Source organism: Glycine max, chromosome 1 (genome assembly GCF_000004515.6).
Source record: "Glycine max cultivar Williams 82 chromosome 1, Glycine_max_v4.0, whole genome shotgun sequence".
In the NCBI taxonomy this organism is placed as follows: domain Eukaryota; kingdom Viridiplantae; phylum Streptophyta; class Magnoliopsida; order Fabales; family Fabaceae; genus Glycine; species Glycine max.
Genome location: NC_016088.4, coordinates 51,639,677 through 51,659,104, shown reverse-complemented (window position 1 = coordinate 51,659,104; position 19,428 = coordinate 51,639,677). Strand labels below are relative to the sequence as shown.

The window sequence follows — 19,428 nt, the reverse complement described above, 5'->3', positions numbered from 1 at the left end:
ATTTTTCTTTCTCATAAGACTCCATCCTAAAATCTTATTTAAGGAATATGAGTCCAATTTTATTTGGACAAAACAATGTTTATTAAGAAATTTCTTTATGATTTCATAGAAACTTATTTGCCAATATTTTTATTCACGAAGAAATTAGCTAGTCTTCAATTACAAAAAATTATATTAGAGTTCATTATTAGGCTAATCGTGATCTATCCAAAGTGGACTAAACTAACGTGTCCAAGGTGGATAATTGACTTAGATTGGACTCTAGTGGATATGTTAACTAGAATGTGCTCCCTAGCAAATTGAGATACGAGGTCTCTTGAATTTGGTCGATTCGCCAGCATAATTGAGACATCGCAGACATAGGTGAATACTTGTAAAAGATGAATCCAGTTTCTTATGATCATTGTCTTACGACAATTATTGCCATAGGAATGAAGACTGTCGGATGCAAAAGATACAGCCGTAGTAGAAACTCTGCTAGATTAATGATATATTTAGTGTTTATCAATAACATTAGTTAATGTTGTATTTTTATGATTCTGAGATGGGACACAAATTCCCTAATACAAAGCCTAAAAGTCACTCAAAAGTATTGATACTTTATTTTGAAGTAGTGACATATAATTTTATTCTGGACCAAAATGTGATCTATTGTTTAAAAAGTACATTTTAGGCATTCTGCTTACATATTTAATGACTCGTTAAGAGAACTAATCAACCTAAATCTATCTCTTAATTTTTCTCTTTACATTTTAGTTACATATTTTTTATATTTAGAGTTAGAAGCATGTAATAACCAATTTATAATAATTTTTACTTTGTTCAACTAATTGAATTAAACTTCTTTAACTAATATATATCTTGTTTTATTGTTGTTATCATATTATTGATATAAAATATTAACTGCTTTTTCAATGATTAATATCTGCCGGGACTATACATCTCATTTTAGCTATAAGACATGGCTATTCAAAATAATTAATTTCAATATTTTATTTTGTTTTGTTTTATTGTTACTTTTTTATTTAATATGGCTGCTGTTTTAATTAAAAAAAACCCATTAAACTCAACGAATGGAATCAAATCAATCCCATTTTGATGGATTTGGTTCGAATTTGGCATAATTTTTTTTATAAATTTAAAACAAAATTAACTAATCCACTTTTATTAGTTTAGATTTTTTCGAAAGAAAAACTAGAGTAATAAGTGAAAACTCTTATGTTAAGTCATCCATTTTTAATTATAGGATAACGCTTAATTGAGGATCATCGAACCATATATATAAGTGAAACCAACCACAGAAAAATATATAAATAAACATAATTAAATTTCCTTATTATTATATAAATTATTATATATGGTTTTTGCCACATAGATAAGTGATTTATTTTTTCTCAATATACTTGTTAGCTTTGAATTCTTATATTATTTATTAGAGCGAAAGGAAAAAAAAAAAAGTAAACATTCAATCGAAAAAGACGAAATAAAAGGGTTATAACTTGGAACCAAAGAGTAATCAGGAAGGGGGTGAAGCTTTTTTCTGTGTTAATTTAAAGTTTATATATGATTTTAATCTTTAAAATATGAAGAATTTTAGGTTTGATTACTGTAAAAATATTTTTTATTTTAATATACAATTATTTCTAAAAAATATATGATTTTAGTTTTTGACAAAGAATTAAAAATTATATATTTTTAAAATTTTTTATGCATAGGAATTGAACTCATATATCATAATCAAGGTTTAAAATAATTCATGCAATGTTCATAAACTAATTAAGTTAAATTCCTTGATTATTTATATTATTTACTAAAAGCATATTTGATCTAATTGATAGATTTGGGTTTATGAAGTACGGAAGGAGTGAAATGTACGTAATGAATTTGTGTAGACTGATAAAATAGATAACAGGAAGAGGCACTGCTTTTTTTATAAAAAAAAAAAACGTGAAAGGCAATGTGATATCAACAAAGTTCATTGCACTTGAAAGATAAATAAATTTTTAAATGTGTTGTTAGGAGTTAGGTAATGTACATGGAGAACATTTTATTGAGAGAAGCAAAATTCTATGCTTTGAAAGTTAGTTGCGTTTGTGATAGTTAAAATAGAAATTAAAGGAGAAAAAAAAAAAAAGACACTGTGAACATGCAATATCAAGAGCATAGTTATTAAAATTGAATAGGTGATTTGGTTAAAGGGTAGGACAAAAAATTCATACGACTTGATTTGGTCTAGTTTGACCCGGACAAGTACGATGAAACTTGATGACTTAGACTGGATTAATTTGATTTTGATTTGGTTGAGAAGTTTTTTTTTAAAAAAAATCTATAAAATATTAAATTATTAATAATTAATTATTGAATGACATATAATATGTTCTTATAATATTTTTTAATTTGATAATAATATATAATAACTAATTGTTATCATATTGATTATGATATATTTATGTGTTTTATATATTTTTACCATACTTATTTTTTATATTTAATTTTTAATTATTTAATGACAATATCCATAAAATAATTTATAATAATAAATGATTATATAATATTTATAATTTGATCAAGACAATAAATTTAATTTTAAAATATAAAAATATGAATTCATCATTTTTTTTGTCTTAAGGTCGAAGGATAGCCACAACATGACCAAACTAACATTATCCCAAAACTTATAAAAATGGACCGTAATGCTGTATAAAAGTACAAAACTTTTGAAACTTGATCTGATATGTTATATTTTTTTAATACTTAACTCGATCTTTAATAAAAATAATTTTTATCAAACTTTATTTATTTCTCAATCTAATTTCAGATTAATCAAGACCCTATGTCTCCTGAAAAATTGGATGATTAAGACATGATATGTTATATACTGAATGTACATAATTGGTAACAAAATTGATCATCTAAGAAAAAGATTTAATTTTTAATTTGAGCGAAATGTCTGCTTTTCTTCATTGAGTCTTAAAAATAATTAACTTTAAATTAGAGCTTTTGATCAAGGACAAACTTTGAAAATACGAGCTTTCTTTTAAATTGAAACAAGACAAATTATACGAATTGCAATTTTAGTTGAAGACGTGAGAAATATGAGTTGTAAGTGAAAAAAATAGAAGATGTCATATCATTGGCTTCTAAGTTAAAAAAAAAAATGATGTGATGTTAGAAATTTAGTAAAAAGAAATTCAGAAGATGAGAATGTTAGAAATTTAGTCTACCAAAGTTACTATTTGATGTGATGTTAATGATTTTTCTCTATTTATAATTATTTTACTTGTATCTACTAGTATACTTTAATTTTGGTCCCTCATATGAAATAGTCTAATTTATCTATTTTATCTCTCAAATTCCTTTGGAGAGCTAAAATAATAAATTACATTAAGAATAAAAATGTATAACAGGCTAAACAAATATCAATTTATCCCTAGTGATGACTTTATTTAGATACTTTATGTCAGTTTTATTAGAAGATAATATTTTCCAATGCTACCCTAAAACTTATCATGCAAATGGGTGATCAACCCACAAGCAATAATATTAAGCATATGAAAAGATAATATAAATATAATATTCATAAATTGATAGGAAGAGAAATTACATCAAGAGTAATTGACTGTCAAAACCCGACTTTACTTTCCTTAATTAGTCATATTTTTCTTAATTATTTTTCTTTCCTTAATTAGTCTTGTTTTTCTCAATCAGTCTTCTTTCATTAATTAGTCTATTTTTCTTAATTAACCCTACTTTTCTCAATTAGTTTGCTTTCCTTAATTAGTTTGTTTTCCTAGGCTTTATTTTACTCACTAAATCTCATAAATTCTCACTTTTAATATTCTGTACACAAAAACTTAAATGATGTTAATTTAACAATTGTTTGCTCAAAAAAGAAAAATTAGGAGAGAAAAATTATAAATTCCTATATATTTTAACCTCAAAATATACTCATAATTAACAATTATCAATATTTTAAGAAGAAAAAAAACAAATTATAATATAGAATAAGTCTATGAATGATAATAAGCAAAAGATAACGTGAAACAAAAAAAGACAAGCACGGAAAATAGGAAATTTATTAGAATATTAAAAATAATAAATTATAAATTACAAGTTCTTTCACTACTTTAGATAATTACATGTTATAAATTAATGAGATAATTTTTATTAAACACTTTTATTTTAATAAAAATCTTATAAGATATAATAAATTTATTAAAATATTAACTAATGAAATTTAGGTCACGTAAATAAGTAGAATTGAAAAGCTATGATGAGATGTGAGATGAAAAGTAAAGGAAGAAGGAAAGCTTCTACTGGCGTGAGTTAAGTGGGTCTCGCAGTGTGCAAAAGTTATTTGGAGTGTCAGATTTAGGGCATGGATGACAAATGGTGTAGATGTGTTCTTAACATACAGTATGTGATCGCTATATATTGAATATTAAGAAATGAAATTGAAAATCCAATTGTACTTTGTGAATAGTTATCGAGCTTACTTAATGACGGTAACCTTGGACAATAAGGTCCTTACACTACGGTGCTTTGTTTTTCTGCCCAGACATAGTCATGGATTTTTCTGCCCTAATTTACTTTGTGACTCCCTTTGTTGTACCCTAAAGTTGTCCCTATTCTACCTTTGGTTGTTTGACCCTACTTTCGCGTCGATAAGGGTGAGCAGTTGTTAACTCATTAGCAAGTGTACCAATTTGTCACAATTAGAAAGTTTAACACGAAAATCCGAGTATCGAATTCACATTAACTTTGTTTGTACTTACGTTGATGAATACTTAATTTGTAAACAAGAGAAAAAAGAATTACAATGGATAGAAGAAAGAAAAAATTTGAAATTAAAAAGGTAAAAGCAATAAAATAAACAAGATTAAATGCCAAAAAATAACTTCAGAATTTAAATATGTTGGGGCCTAGCATGCCTAACTACCCTTGATGCAATATTAATGTTTTTCTTTATTTAATGTTTTTCCTAATTTTCACCCACATCTATTAAGACACTCAACCCTGATCCCTTACGATGAAGAGCCTAATTTATCTATTTTCTCTCTCAAATCTCTTTGCAAAGATAAAATAGTAAATCACATGAAGTATGGAGATGCATGCAGAGGAAAAACAAAGTCATTTTATTCCTAGCAATAAATTATTTAGATTCCCTTTCCCAATTCTTTTAGAAATTATCATTTCCCAATGTATAACCCTTAAAACAAATACATGGATGATCAGACCATACAATAAAGATGAAGAGCAGAAAAGGAACAATAAAAATAGAAATTGCATTTAATAGATAGTAAAAGAAGTTACATTACAAGGGTGTTGGCTGCTAAGCTTCCAACAAAGAGGGTTTAACCTCTCATAACCATGAAAGACTTTACACTTCAAGGGCTAATATGGATGGAAGAAGGGATTTGATGACTAAAAGAAAATAAGGGAGGAATATCTAGAGAAGGAAGGTTTTCCCTATTAGAGATGCTTAGGCTTTGGATATCTTCAATAGAGAGTTCTAAGATTCAATGTGTTTTTTCCTTCTGCTTCCTATTCCTTTTATAGACCCAAGGCAACTTACTTTTCATGCTGACCTCGCGCTAAGTGCGCCCCTTCTGGGCTTAGCGGGTAATCACACGCTGAGCGTGACACGTCTGGGCTTAGCAAAACGGTCACATGCTTAACGCTGGATGTCACGCTAAGCATGCCTTTGGACTTCTTCTCGCTAAGCCTGAGCTTGACCGCTAAGCAAGGGTGTACACTAAGCCTGGTTTGTGCGCTAAGCAAGCTGTCCCTTCCTTAACTTTTCCCTCAAGGCTTTTTCTTCAAGTTTTTGCATTAATTTTTCTCTAAAGCACTTGAAATTTTCTTCTTTTAATTTTTGTTGATAAAAAATTTCAGTGATATTAATTTCTTCATTATTTCATTATAAACAACAGTAAAATGAAGAAATTATAATCATTCTTAGCCAAAATTAACTATCAAATTAACTCAAATTTCGTAGTTATCAACAATCCTAGCAATTAACTCAAAATTAGCCAAAATTGGCTATCAAATTAAATCAAATTAATTTTCATAACTTATCGTTCTTATGAAATTTTAAGAAAAACCATGCAAAATTGATTTGTCCTTGTATCATGACATGGGGCAATGATGAATGTTAATCTCTTCAGTACCAGTGGGGGTGGTCATTCTAGCTATCCCAATCTCTTCCCCCAACGCTCAACTTAGTAAATGAATCACAAAAAATAAGGCCAAACCTTATCCTAACCCTAATTATCTTACTTCAATGACTATAATTTTCATAACTTATTGTTCTTATCAAAGTTTAGAAAACTCGTGCAAAATCAATTTGTCCCTATATCATGAGTTGGGGTATTTGATATGTCAATATTTTCATTACCAATGGGAATGGTCGTACTAGGTATGGCAATCTCTTCCCCCGACGGGGGGTGCTATGTGCAACAGAACGCTGCCCTTACGCTCAATGAATGACAAACAATAACCCTAAACCCAACTACACTTATCGGGTCAATATCATAATCCATATATCACTATAATAAAAACAACATCCATGTACATGCTATAGACAACTATTGCCATTTGGTGTTTTTTATTGACTAAACACTACAATTATTGATTGAACACTACTTTTTTGTTATACGCATACGAATTGTATTAAATATAGACGACATGTAAAACCATTTATGAAAGTGTATATGTTGTTGTGTATTGCAATGGTGACATCATTTCATCCGTTGTCAAGGGATATTATTTGAATGTCTTAGTGGTCTTAAAGTGGTCACAGTAAGTCAAGACATTTTGGTTGATGCTTTAAGGAAAACAGTTATGAAAGCCATCTGAGGTAGCATAATTTTACTACACTTTTTTTTACCATCAACCTATTTATGTAGGTGATGATCGTGTTGAATTCGAGTGTATGAACCTTAAACACGACGATCATGTAGGAAAAATATTTTTTATCTTTTCAATATTTAGTACCAAATGTCAGATTGAATTGAATGTGATGTTTGGCCGATTTCCAAACGAAATCATTGCCTTTGTTAGTAAACCAATGAAACCAACATCTCTTGATGAGATCATACATCTAATGCATGATTAATTTATGTTGTCATGTTTTTAATTCATAAAATCATACTCCAGTTGTTTTTATTTTAATAATAAAAATCTCTATCAATGCTTATTTACTTGTTCATGATTATTTTATGAATCAATTGAAGAGAGGGATGTTGCAACCAAATCTAAACTCCATTTTGTTTTTATTTTAATAATTGTAATATATTTTTTTAATGATTTTTAATTTTTATCATTTGTAAAAATTAAATTAATTATACCTGCTTAGTTAGACAATAATACTTAAGATTTAACAAAAAAATAACGATATCTAAGTGTTATTTTTCTATAACAAATTTTATTCTCTTTAAATAGTTTTTATTGTAAAAAAATGATATTACTTCATAATCTATTATTATAAACAAAATGATATTCTTTTTATAATTTTCAATGATTGAAAAATAATATAAGGGTTTAGGGTTTGGGGTAAAAAAAAAAAACTAACTACACAAATAAATGCCCAAACTTCATTGCAAAAATAAGCACTTCATCTGGCTCAAACAACATCTCAACGCTATGATTGGGCCTAGATTGTTCGACTGATCTTATTTTCACTATCTCATAACCACATCGGGGTAGTAAAAATTTACGTTCATCGTGCCTCTACATTTCCCACAACAATAAATTATTCTCTAATCACAAAAGGCCAAACAGGCTTTTGTAAAGATCTTCTTACCCACCATTACCCTCAGTAACATACGTCCACTACACCTGGATTTTCACAATCATTTCCTAATATTCACTAAAGAGATCGCATACGGTGCATTAGCCTACACTTCAATATATATACATATGCATCCTTGCCCACGCACTCGCCAGATCTGACATTCCAGAAAACTTTCGCAGGCTGCGACACCCAACTCACTCACGCACGTTAGTCGTGGTCATGGAAGAAGCTAGACACGGAAGTACAAAGTAATGAGTGTAAGAAAATGAATAGTTAGTAGTTTACTCTAAGGGTTGGTTTGGTTGGACAGAAGATAAGGGAGGTTTGGTTGAAAGTCTCTTTAGAAGGAAAGAGGAAAATAATACTAAAGAGAAATTTTGTATTTTTTAGTGAATTTCACACATTTTACTCTCTATTTTAAATCAAAAAATTCTTCTATTTTCATTGTCTAAATTAAACACATCATAAATAAATACATAAAGAGAAAAAGTAACATATGTTGTGTGATTATTTTTTTCAGATGACAAATGTATTTTTCTTACAAAACAATTTTGCTATGTTTGGTTTAAACTTTAATGTTATAATAGTATTTTTTTTTTTGCAAATTTTAATATAGAATTAAGTATTTTAATGCATAAAATGAAAATGAATTTTTTTTTAGAGTAAAAATACATTAAAATTTTCTTAACTTTAATTCAAATATACACTAAAATTATTATAAATGATAAAACTCTTAACACAAATGTATACTCAAGATTTAAAACATGAATTGAGTTTAAAAAAACTCTACTTTGCATATTTGATCCTTTAGGTACATTTTTACTCACGGTTAATTAAAACTTTAATGAAAAAACAAAAGTAAAAGTAGAATTTAAATTAAAGTGTGTTATTTATTAAAAGGTAAATACTCATTTTGTTCCGTCAAAATGTAAAATATGTAAAATATGATAAATTGACATTTTAGAAAATAAAAAATTTAAATTTAATCTTTAAATATATAAAAGTATAATAAATTAATCATATTCTTAAATTTGTAAGATAATTTTATTATAACATTAAATGATTATTTTGACAATAAATCATATTTTAAATTATAATCTGTTTCTTATAAATAAAAATAAAAGTAATATTAAGTTATCAAATTTGAGAATTAATTTATTATTAAATTATCTATAAGTTTAATCTATCATATTTTTTATATACAAAAACTAAATTTAAATTTTTTAACTTTTAACTAATTTATTATTGTCTCGCTAAAATGGGTATTTGCTCTTAATTATCCCTCCAAAAGGAAAAGGAAAGGAAAAGGTAGTGGGTGTAGGAAGGTTAGGCAATGACATCAGCTACTGGGGGGACAGCCATGAACCCATGCGCAATTCAGCGGTCCTTCCTCTCTTCTTTTATATTCTTTACAAATCCCTCACTCAGTCCTAACGGAATTTTTCTTACTTATCCCTCTCTCTCCATCATCATCTCGTTTTCTTCTACCAAGCTAGCTTCCTAGCTTCTTCATCTCCTTCAATTTGTCTTCTCTTCATTAATTCCACTTGTCTACCTCATCAGGTTAGCGCGCCTATAAAGCTTAATTGTTCTTCTCTTGCATCTCCAACTAAGAATCATGCATGTTTTTTCTTTCCACAATTCGCCAAATACAAGGGTTAGTATTTCTTCAAAATTCAAGTCCACCAAAAGCTTTTCTTCTACTTAATTTGCAGTATTATTTTCATACGTATATATAATCCCTATTTTCCAACCTACCTTCTAGCCATCTCCTCCACCATTCCCTGGAAGGCTGGAAGTGTTAAATCAGCAAAGTATGGCTAAAACTACATGGAGTCTTAGTAAACAACAATCAATGTAGCATTTTGAACTTGATCCCACAGAACTGCAGCTCCAAAACCAGTTTCTTCAAAAATGTATATTTAGAAAACTGTTTTTCTCACCAGTATTCTCCTTCACAATCAAAACACAATTAGATACTAAATATAAATATCTCTTCATGAGAATTCTAACCTTGATTTGGTGAAAACTAATCTCTTCATTGGTTTCTGGCTAGAAGCATTCATTCCATCTATATTTTCTTAAAACCTAATGAATTATGAGTGTTTGTAATTGAAACCGGAATTATGAGAAAGAAAGCTGAAGCTGCAGCTGTTGTGTTATACAGTAGCCTATAGGGTAGGCCACAAAAGTAATGGTTTTGGGGTCAGCATATTTCATCAAAGTCCGTCAAGGGAAGAGGTCAGAGCTGCCATGGAAATTCTAGACAAAGAGACAACAAAGTCAGAGCCCCAGTTTCCGCGCTGAGACCAACCAAACCAATGCCTCACCTCAACACTAGTACTACTGTGCTTTCTATTTCCTCTCCCTCTTTTTTCTCAATTAACCCTTTTGCTTTTTTATCATCGCTCTCAGGCCTTGATCCAATACAACGGTGCCTCTCTTTTTGCCTCTCTTTCGACAAACGCGTGCACATTTTGTGATCACGTCACTCCCCATTTCCCATTCCCTTTCTTTGTTTATGATCACACTTTAATTATTAATGTAATCCACTCTTTCCATCTCAATTAATACATGTGTTGTTTTAATTAATTACCCACTTCAGTTCCTAGTTACTACTACCCAGCTAGCTCATACTAATCAAATGTATCTTACATTTGTATTTTTTTTTACTTAAGTCAGATGTAAGCATGAACATTCCGTTCTGTGCCACTGGCTCAAAAATGTTAATAACATTGCTTCCTAAAAAGTTGTTTTTGTTTGTTTTATCCATGTCATATAGTATGTGTTTAGTTGAGCTTAACTTATGTGTCTAATTATTTGGGAATATACATAATTATTAATGGTAATGCGGAATGGGGAACCCCGTTCTGTGATGAATCATTCTCACCATTCACTAACACAAGACAACATCATTAGCACGAGCCTCTACCTGTCCGTTTCTCACCCTTGCCCAAACACACGGCTATGCTAAGTTTCAACTCCTTGTGTTTTTTTTTTTTTTTTTTTTTTTTTATCAAAACCAAACTCTCATGATTAACTTGCTTCTCTCTCTCTCTCCCCTCCATCTCCTTATCTTTTTTAACCCGGCCCAGGGAAGAAAATCATTGTTTCTGGAATCATGGGGTTTTGTTTATAACACGCGCTTATATTTATTTCCTATTCAATTTGGTGAGTGTTGTTCACCACCAAATGAGCTGATGATTATCTCTGATAACACTTGTCACCTTTTCACCAAAAGACCTTATATTATATTTCTTTTAAAATAGTTTTATTAAGGCTTGCATTTTTATTTTTATCACTTAAGTATAGTATTACTCTTACAGTCTATTACTAGTATTATCTCAAGGCTTCGCTTCTCTCTCATGTATACATATACTAATTAACAACACTCACATCACATATTGGTCGGTTATTATTTAAACATGATGAAGAAAGTCAAGTGTGGTGGGTATTAATGGTGGTGGTGTATGTGATGCAGTACCAGTAATTGCTATCATGGAGTCGATGGAGTCATGTATCCCACCAGGGTTTCGGTTCCACCCAACAGATGAAGAGCTTGTTGGTTATTACCTCAGGAAGAAAGTGGCTTCTCAGAAAATTGACCTTGATGTTATCAGAGAGATCGATCTATATCGTATTGAACCATGGGATCTCCAAGGTATATATACACACATAGTAACATACTAACATATATCTTACGCTACTACATGCTACTAATAATGTTTTTGTCGTCATAACTCATTTTAAAACGACTATTAGGGTTTTGAATGCTTCATATTTTTTTTTGTTGGTTAATTGAATGCTTGATATTTGATCTGACATATTAATTCTCATTTGATAAAATATTAGCATCATAGATCTGTTAGTTTTTTGTTCATTTTTTTTCTGATGTGAATGATATGGCAGAGAGATGCAGGATAGGGTATGACGAGCAGAATGAGTGGTATTTCTTCAGCCACAAAGATAAAAAGTATCCAACAGGGACAAGAACTAATAGAGCCACCATGGCGGGGTTTTGGAAGGCAACAGGAAGAGACAAAGCAGTGTATGAAAGGGCAAAACTTATTGGGATGAGAAAGACCCTTGTTTTCTACAAAGGAAGAGCCCCAAATGGACAGAAAAGTGATTGGATCATGCACGAGTATAGGCTTGAATCTGATGAGAATGGACCCCCACAGGCAAGCATATATGTTACTGTTTAGTAATCTGTAGTGCATAAGTACTCTACCATTTATTCTTTTACACGCTTTGACTTTTGTTACCAACTTAGTAATATGAGTGGTTGAGTTTGAAGTGTTACGTTCAAACTTTGCTTTAGATGGCCGCCCGTTAATTATGGCATATTCCTTAAACTTTTCCTCTTTCACACACATACACAAAAAGCTACAATACATATAAGCTGGAGATCAAGCATTGTTTCTATTTTCTGTAGCTTTCTTAATGACGTCAAGGATTTTCAACTTTAAAATAATTTTCTTTCCCCATCTTTATTTGAATAATTTTTTACATAAATATTTATAGAAAAAGAAAATAAAGAGATCAAATAAATTAATCTTTTTTTTTATTTACACTCTACTTATACATTTTAACTTTTTATATAAAAAATATATTTCATCTGAATTCTCTACATTTTGAAATACATTAATTAATTTTAACTTATTTAACAAGTTTGATTTATTTTATTTTTATTTTCTTCTTCTCTAAGTGTCTGTACTTCATTGAGTCATAACAGTAGTTTATGATCTCTCTCTACTTTGTGGCTACACTGGTTTTGAATTTTTTTATATGCGCATTAGTCACTGTCTAGACAGAATGCTTCATGTGAATTAATGAAAAGACTTTGTTAGTTGTTACTTAAGTAATTCAATGCAATTGATTTGTTTCTCTAAACTCACTTTCTTGGCCTTTTCGTGTGTGTGTATATATATATATATATATATAACTTTCTTGGTCTTTTTAGTGGACAACTAACTTATGAATAATCACCGACGTACAAGCTTTCTCTCAACATAACTTTCAATAAGAAGTCAAAAGTCACTGCTTTCAACAGCGAATAATTAAACTTGTTTCTTTTCCCTACCTTTTCTACTACACACTTTTCTTGCCATTTTGATTGTCAAAACGTAGTTAATTATAATTATTTGACTAGATATATATACCACCTCTCACCAAACAGATGGAAAATTTTTCAAAAGCAAAAGCATACTTAAAACTTAAAAGGATAAACATGCACCAATAAACTTTTTACTTTTTCTCCCCTAACATGTAGCAAGTCTGGTCAATTCAAACAGAAAGGAAATACAAGTTATCTGTATTTTATTCTCTCTGAACTTTGGAGCTTAAATTGTGTGTCATGCAGGAAGAAGGATGGGTTGTGTGCAGAGCCTTCAAGAAGAAAACCACTGGGCAAACGAAGACTATTAATATTGAAGGATGGGACTCAAGCTACTTCTATGAAGAAGCAAGTGGGGCAAGCACTGTGGTCGATCCAATTGAACTCATTTCAAGGCAATCTCAGAGCTTTGTAGCTCAAAACTTCATGTGCAAGCAAGAGTTAGAAGCAGATAACTTGAGTTGCATGCTTCAAGATCCATTTGTGCAACTTCCTCAGCTAGAAAGCCCATCTTTGCCATTAGTAAAGAGGCCAAGCACAGTGTCACTAGTATCAGACAATAACGAAGATGAAGACATTCAAAACAGGTTGTTATCCAACAACAACAACACAAAGAAAGTCACCACTGATTGGAGAGCCCTTGACAAGTTTGTAGCCTCTCAACTGAGTCAAGAAGTAGACACGCATGAAAGTAATGGAGTACCCTCAAGCTTTCAACCCCATGATGATAACCACGACATGGCACTGCTGCTACTGCAGAGTAGTAGGGATGAGGGGAACAGGTTGAGCCCATTTCTAAATACAAGCTCAGACTGTGATATTGGGATATGCGTATTCGAAAAATGATCCAAGAATAAAGAAATGCATGGAAACGATTTTTAATTATTGGTAGTAGTACGCCATGTGTTAAATGTTATATGGATGCTGAGACATAGACATACTATATTTTTGTAAAAAATATGTGTGGATCAGAAGAATTAAAACTCTCTATTGCCTTCTGCGTGAGTGCAGCTGTGTTCGCAAATTGAGATGCATGCGTCCAAGTGGCTCAAGAATTTAGGTAGTTTTTACTATATTTTAAGTTATCACGATAAGCAGGTACAGTAATAGCCTTGCCATAAAACGATTCTTCTAGCTATAGGCTCTGGCTCTCAAGCCTAAGATGGCAGATGTGACAGCATATGTTTGTGATACTTCACAATTCTCCTGTTATTTTAAAATGCCTGTATTCTTTAATTTTCTCTGGTTAAAAGAAACCTTCCTATCTGCTCTTCTGTTTAAGCATGTTGTACAATTGTTCTGCATTGATGTTTATGTCACGTGCATGCACAATATAGAATAGATACATATATATAGCTGTTTACTGCCATATACCTGTCAGTTGGCTAACCTGACTTCCATTTTATTGGTGACAATAATAAGAAAATTAACATGTTTTTGTAATTAGATGTAATCCAGAGTATTATAGATGTAAAATCAGTCACTAATCTTTACTTAATAATAACTTTAATTAAGTCTTTGAGAGGATTTTTGGTTAATAAAAGGGAAAATATGTGACACGCAGAATATGTTATTGGTGGCTGATATGTATTACAGCTCGCTATGAAAATTTATGTTCAAAGCTCTTATGATTAAATCCGTTACTTTTCTTGACATATAAACATAAGACAACTTTCAAAGCTCTTATGCGTAATGCATGCTCAAACACCGGTTAGTCATATCAGAACACTAGAGAGATCTTCCAATATGAAATAATGATGTGTTACTAGCTGATTTGTTTAGTCAATATAATTTGAATGCATAAAAATCACACCAAAACTTTTAGTCTAACAGTGCATACAGTTGATCATGAATGATCCATATACTTCAATAATTAAATAGCTCGGCACTTTCTTTTCATACAAAGTTCTTCGGTTCGTACCCACATTAACAATGTTATGCACCTTATATTTGCACAGCCTTATGTTTATAATATTTTGTTTTATATATAATATTAATTTTTTTATGCGGGATTTACTATGTATATCTCTACCTAGCTTATTATATAGTTAATTGTTAAAAGATAAATTTCATAAAACATTTGGCCAAATACCTCAATGGCTTGCTCCCTCACCAAGTCAATAGGCTGGGGGTTATAGTGACGGATTATCATTCATTATTTTCTTCTAAGAAAAGCACTAAAAAAACACATGTTGTTGGCCAAAAGTCACTCCTTATGATTAACCACATTCCTCCCAAAGGAAAAAAACTACGAAATGTTAGTATTTTTCTTGGTCAATTAATAAACAGAACACAAGACAAACGAGAAAATGTACATGTAAATCCTAATTGTTATCAAGAGCTATTGAGAACATGAAAATCCCGTTATTTGACTGCTCTCTCATCAGTCAATAATATATTAAAATATAAATAAATGAAGAGTTTGCCAATAGATGTTTGAGATGTTATGTTCAGTAGAAGTTTTAAAGAATTAATTAATTATTCAAAACGTTAATCAATTCAAATCTTTTAAGCACTGTGGAGTTTAATTAGCTTTTAGGTATATACTGTGATAACCTCGTCATAGTACGTAGAGGTAAGATCAAAAGGAGAAAATGGACACTATATCCACCCCAAGTTCTAATAATAATATTTGATAACCAGACAAGCCTAAAGGACGGAGAGAAAGGAAACTAATGAATGATTGTGGGACAAAAGTTGAAATTGAAATCAAGAACTGAAGATGAGAAAAGTAGCACTAATCACACATTTGAAAAACTATAAAGTATAAAATGGATAGTGCATGAATTAGATTCATCGTGGTCGTTGGTCAGCATGGAGAGTTGTGGTGGGTCCGTATGTTGTCTAGCATGCGTTGCGAGCCATAGCTCCTGCTGGGCATGCTTTGTCCTACGGTGCACAAACCTCGCAGCCCCATGCAATTTTTTTTCTTCTTTTTACCTTTCTAGCTTGAAAAGTTTCTTCTTTTCTTTATTCTTCATTTTCCCGTAGTAGACTGTCTTCTGGTACGTGTTAAAGTTAACTTTAATTTGGTTGAAGTCCTATGAAAGAATATATGTGTGTTTTTGTTCGTGTGTTCTTCGTGACATTTATGTGAGAGTTGTAGTAATATGGTCAAAACTCAAAATTTATAGGAGGCATTTGTTTACCTTCTTACTAGTGTGCAAGTGCAAGTGATTCTTGGTTTCTTTTCGCCTTACAGTTCTCTCTGGTTCCGATCGAAGAGAATCCTCTTTATTCATAAGATTATGACAGTAGCTTCTACAGCCTATTAGGTGGACCAAATGGTCCAATTTTATCCCTTAATCAACTTATTCCCACATTTGTGAGCCTTAATTACCATTTGTCTTTATTTGCCATGAAACTGAAAAAAAAATTGTATGTGCGTACCTTACCTATACCCTACACACAACCTTATTAAGGTGGTGGTTTCTCTAATTAGAGGCACGTATAAAAGATTTAATGATTTTCCTTTCTTTTATTTTATACCGAACAAATTTATCAGCTTTATTTTTATGATAAGTTAGCGACCAGAAATATTAAAAAAATTTAAGTCTCATGACGACTAAAAGTAAAACAAAATTAGAGTATATAAGTGAGAGACAATCCTCACTCCTTAACTAGCTTGTAAGGTTGAGTTAGGTCTAAACTTGTATTCTAAGAATTTAAGATGGTATCAAAGCATATTCAAGATTAATCCAAAGGGTAATCCACAATTATTACACATGCATTAACCCAAAAAATACAGATGTGAGGAGGTATCAAAGCATATTCAAGATGGTATCAAAGCATATTCAAGATTAATCCAAAGGGTAATCCACAATTATTAACACATGCATTAACCCAAAAAATCACATATTCTAAGAATCTATACACAACAAATTCATCAATTTTACTTTTATGATAAACTAGTGATTAGAAGGATTAGATGATCCAATTACTTATGGACGAATAGATACCCTCCCCGTAATCAGTTCACTATAAATTGGTCACAATATATTTGTTCTTGCATATGTTATCTAAAAGGGAAGACAATCCCTAGGCCATAACCATCAACTTTCCACATACATATCACTATTATGCTTTGTTACTATGATTTATAAATTAGTATTTTTTGATAATTTATAAATTAGTTGAATGTAAAACAAATACTTCCTAGTTAATATATAGATAGGGAGAGGATCGGCAAGAAACATATCAAGATGTGTGAAGAGTAAAGAGTTACTTTTGACCATGCAATTAATTAAAATAGATGGTCAAAATTAATTCATTTATATTGTAATTAAAAATATAAAATATTTATGATTATTAAATAAATCATTTATCACATGTGCTTCTCTGAAATATATTAGGTAAGATATGAGAGCATGAGAAGAAGAAATTTCAACCATAAAATTAAAGGAAGACTAAAATTATGATGCATTAAAACATTTCTTACTATTCATATATTTGATCATGAGGTAAACTAAAAATAAATAAAAATCGGGTTCCTTATGGAACCTCTTGACATATTATGTGATCATGAATTGAAGGTTGATGCTAGGTGCACCCAGTATTTTTAAAAATTCAAAACTATTTCTGCACTTTTTTCGCATTTGTGTTGGGTGTGCGTGAGGATAGTCCGTAAATCGTACGGATCAAGTTGGTCCGTAAGGTTGATACAAATCAAGTTGATTCGTATGTTGATATTAAGCATGCGGGTCAACTTAAAAGGCTTACGAATCAAAGATATTTCAATCTTTTTCCCTTAAATACTAAATGCATCAACAATAATATTAGGTACTCCTGGCATCAACCTGAATTGAAGGCCTGAATTGAAGGGGCAATAAGACATTTTGGGTCGCAGATTACACTTGGTCCAAGGTGCTATCGAATATTTAGGCTTACATGGATTATTCGAGCTTACAATTACATCATATCAGTTACAGCATGCACTTTCCTGAATTGCTAAATGCACCACTTTACAATTTTTGTACATCTTTCTCCCAAAAAACACCCTATCTGGAAACTTTCTAGAATGTGATGTCAACTAAAAGTTTAAGCATTCTGGAAAGTAAATTTGGGTAAGTATTAAAATTTTATCACTTCCAAAAACTAATTTCCATAAGCGTTAAAATTATCGAAACTTGCTTACTGGTAGTGAAATTGAAGTTACGGTGACTAGTATCAAGATGCAAATCAAACCCCATGTTGCCAACAATTATGCACCTACATTTTTTATTCTGGAAAATAAAAAATAACGAGAAATCTAATATAAATCATAAGAGTCAGTAAAGTTTTGTAAATAATTTTTTTTTTGTATTAAAGTTACAAAAACTGAATCGCATCGAAGCCTGATGGGACATCCAGTAAAGAGTAACACCAAAGAACAACTGTCTGTTATACTATTTCTAGTTACAAGGACGCATGACGAGACACTAAATGAACTAAAATGGAAATTCTAGAGATAGCGTCCAACCAAAAATGTTGATACTTGATGGTGCTAGGTTATGTCTCTCTTCTATTACAATTTCTAAAGAGTGGGGCATTTTTGGAAGACTTTTTGCTTACTCTCCGATTTATAGTGAAATTCTGATATTCCTTTGAGTTTTATTTCCTTGTTACAAAGCTTTTACAAAATAATTTGATAATCTTAGCTAGAGTTTAAAGATTCCTTCTTAAGCCTTAATGGAGAGCTTCCATGCCTTCTTGTCTCCCTTTCATGCTATATATTGTTCATTTTGTTTTTGTAACAATGAAAACATTATTTTGAACTTCTAGTTTCTTTAATTAAGCATTAATTTCATGAAAAGTAATCCACACAACATCGAATCATTAAGGAAACATCACAGCCACTAAATCATGATAGTTTAGTGCGCATCTATTTTTAGACCAATCACGAACCACCAAAAACCAAAAAGAACAACCGGCTCAATGAAAACACTCAACCGTACCCACATCATAAATCCTTTCCGGTTCCAGAAAATTCGCCGATAAAACCAACCGTGAAAAACAAGCAACAGCAAAAAAGGATGATTTAAAACAGTAAAACTCATCTCCATTAGATCACTTATTAGAGCGAACATTGCAGAACACTAAACTATCTACCATCCTACACTACACAACTTTCTTCAAGATTGTGCAGCAAGGCACACACATACACCCACACCCACACCTTTTCATATCTACATATATATGTCATAGTTTTAACTAAACAAGACAAGTATCAAGCCGCAGCAACGGCTGCTTTCCGGGCCCTCTTGGTTGGAGACCTAATGGACTTGGGCTGCTTGGGCTTCGCAGGCGTCGACACTTTCTTCGTCTTCTTCGGCCCTACCTTCTTCGCTGCCCTTTTAACCGCCTCGGTTTTCTTCGGAGCAGCGGCGGTTGCGGTTTTGCTTCGTTTTGGACGCGATTCCTTTTTCTCAGCGTTGGCCTTCGTCACTTTGGCGGTGTTCTCCTTCTTCGCGGCTTCGGTTAACTTGTACGAAGCCTTGATCTTCACGAGTTTCCCTCTCGCAGCTTGGTTCTTTAGTTG

General features: G+C 31.1%; 2 protein-coding genes across 3 annotated transcripts in view; one reads left to right on the top strand and one right to left on the bottom strand.

Annotated features, from left to right (window-relative positions):
• The first annotated feature begins 9,209 nt into the window (after positions 1-9,209).
• Positions 9,210-13,909, top strand: LOC100778767 (NAC domain-containing protein 37). 2 transcript variants are annotated; one of them, XM_003517138.4, is made up of 4 exons: positions 9,210-9,358; positions 11,277-11,456; positions 11,705-11,976; positions 13,158-13,909. In XM_003517138.4, exons 2-4 carry the CDS (start codon positions 11,294-11,296, stop codon positions 13,755-13,757), a joined length of 1,035 nt encoding a protein of 344 aa, XP_003517186.1. In that variant the 5' UTR covers positions 9,210-9,358; positions 11,277-11,293; the 3' UTR covers positions 13,758-13,909. The 2 variants fall into 2 exon arrangements, with proteins under 2 accessions (XP_003517186.1, XP_006573563.1); XM_006573500.4 differs by having other exon boundaries at positions 9,232-9,452.
• Positions 13,910-18,926: 5,017 nt separating this feature from the next.
• The window catches only part of LOC100500169 (uncharacterized), an 834-nt gene continuing 332 nt past the window's right edge, over positions 18,927-19,428 (bottom strand). Inside the window, 1 exon segment of the mRNA NM_001250941.2 lies at positions 18,927-19,428. This exon segment is cut by the window's right edge and continues 59 nt beyond it. Within this exon segment, the coding sequence (NP_001237870.2) occupies positions 19,117-19,428 (312 nt within the window). The 3' untranslated portion in view covers positions 18,927-19,116.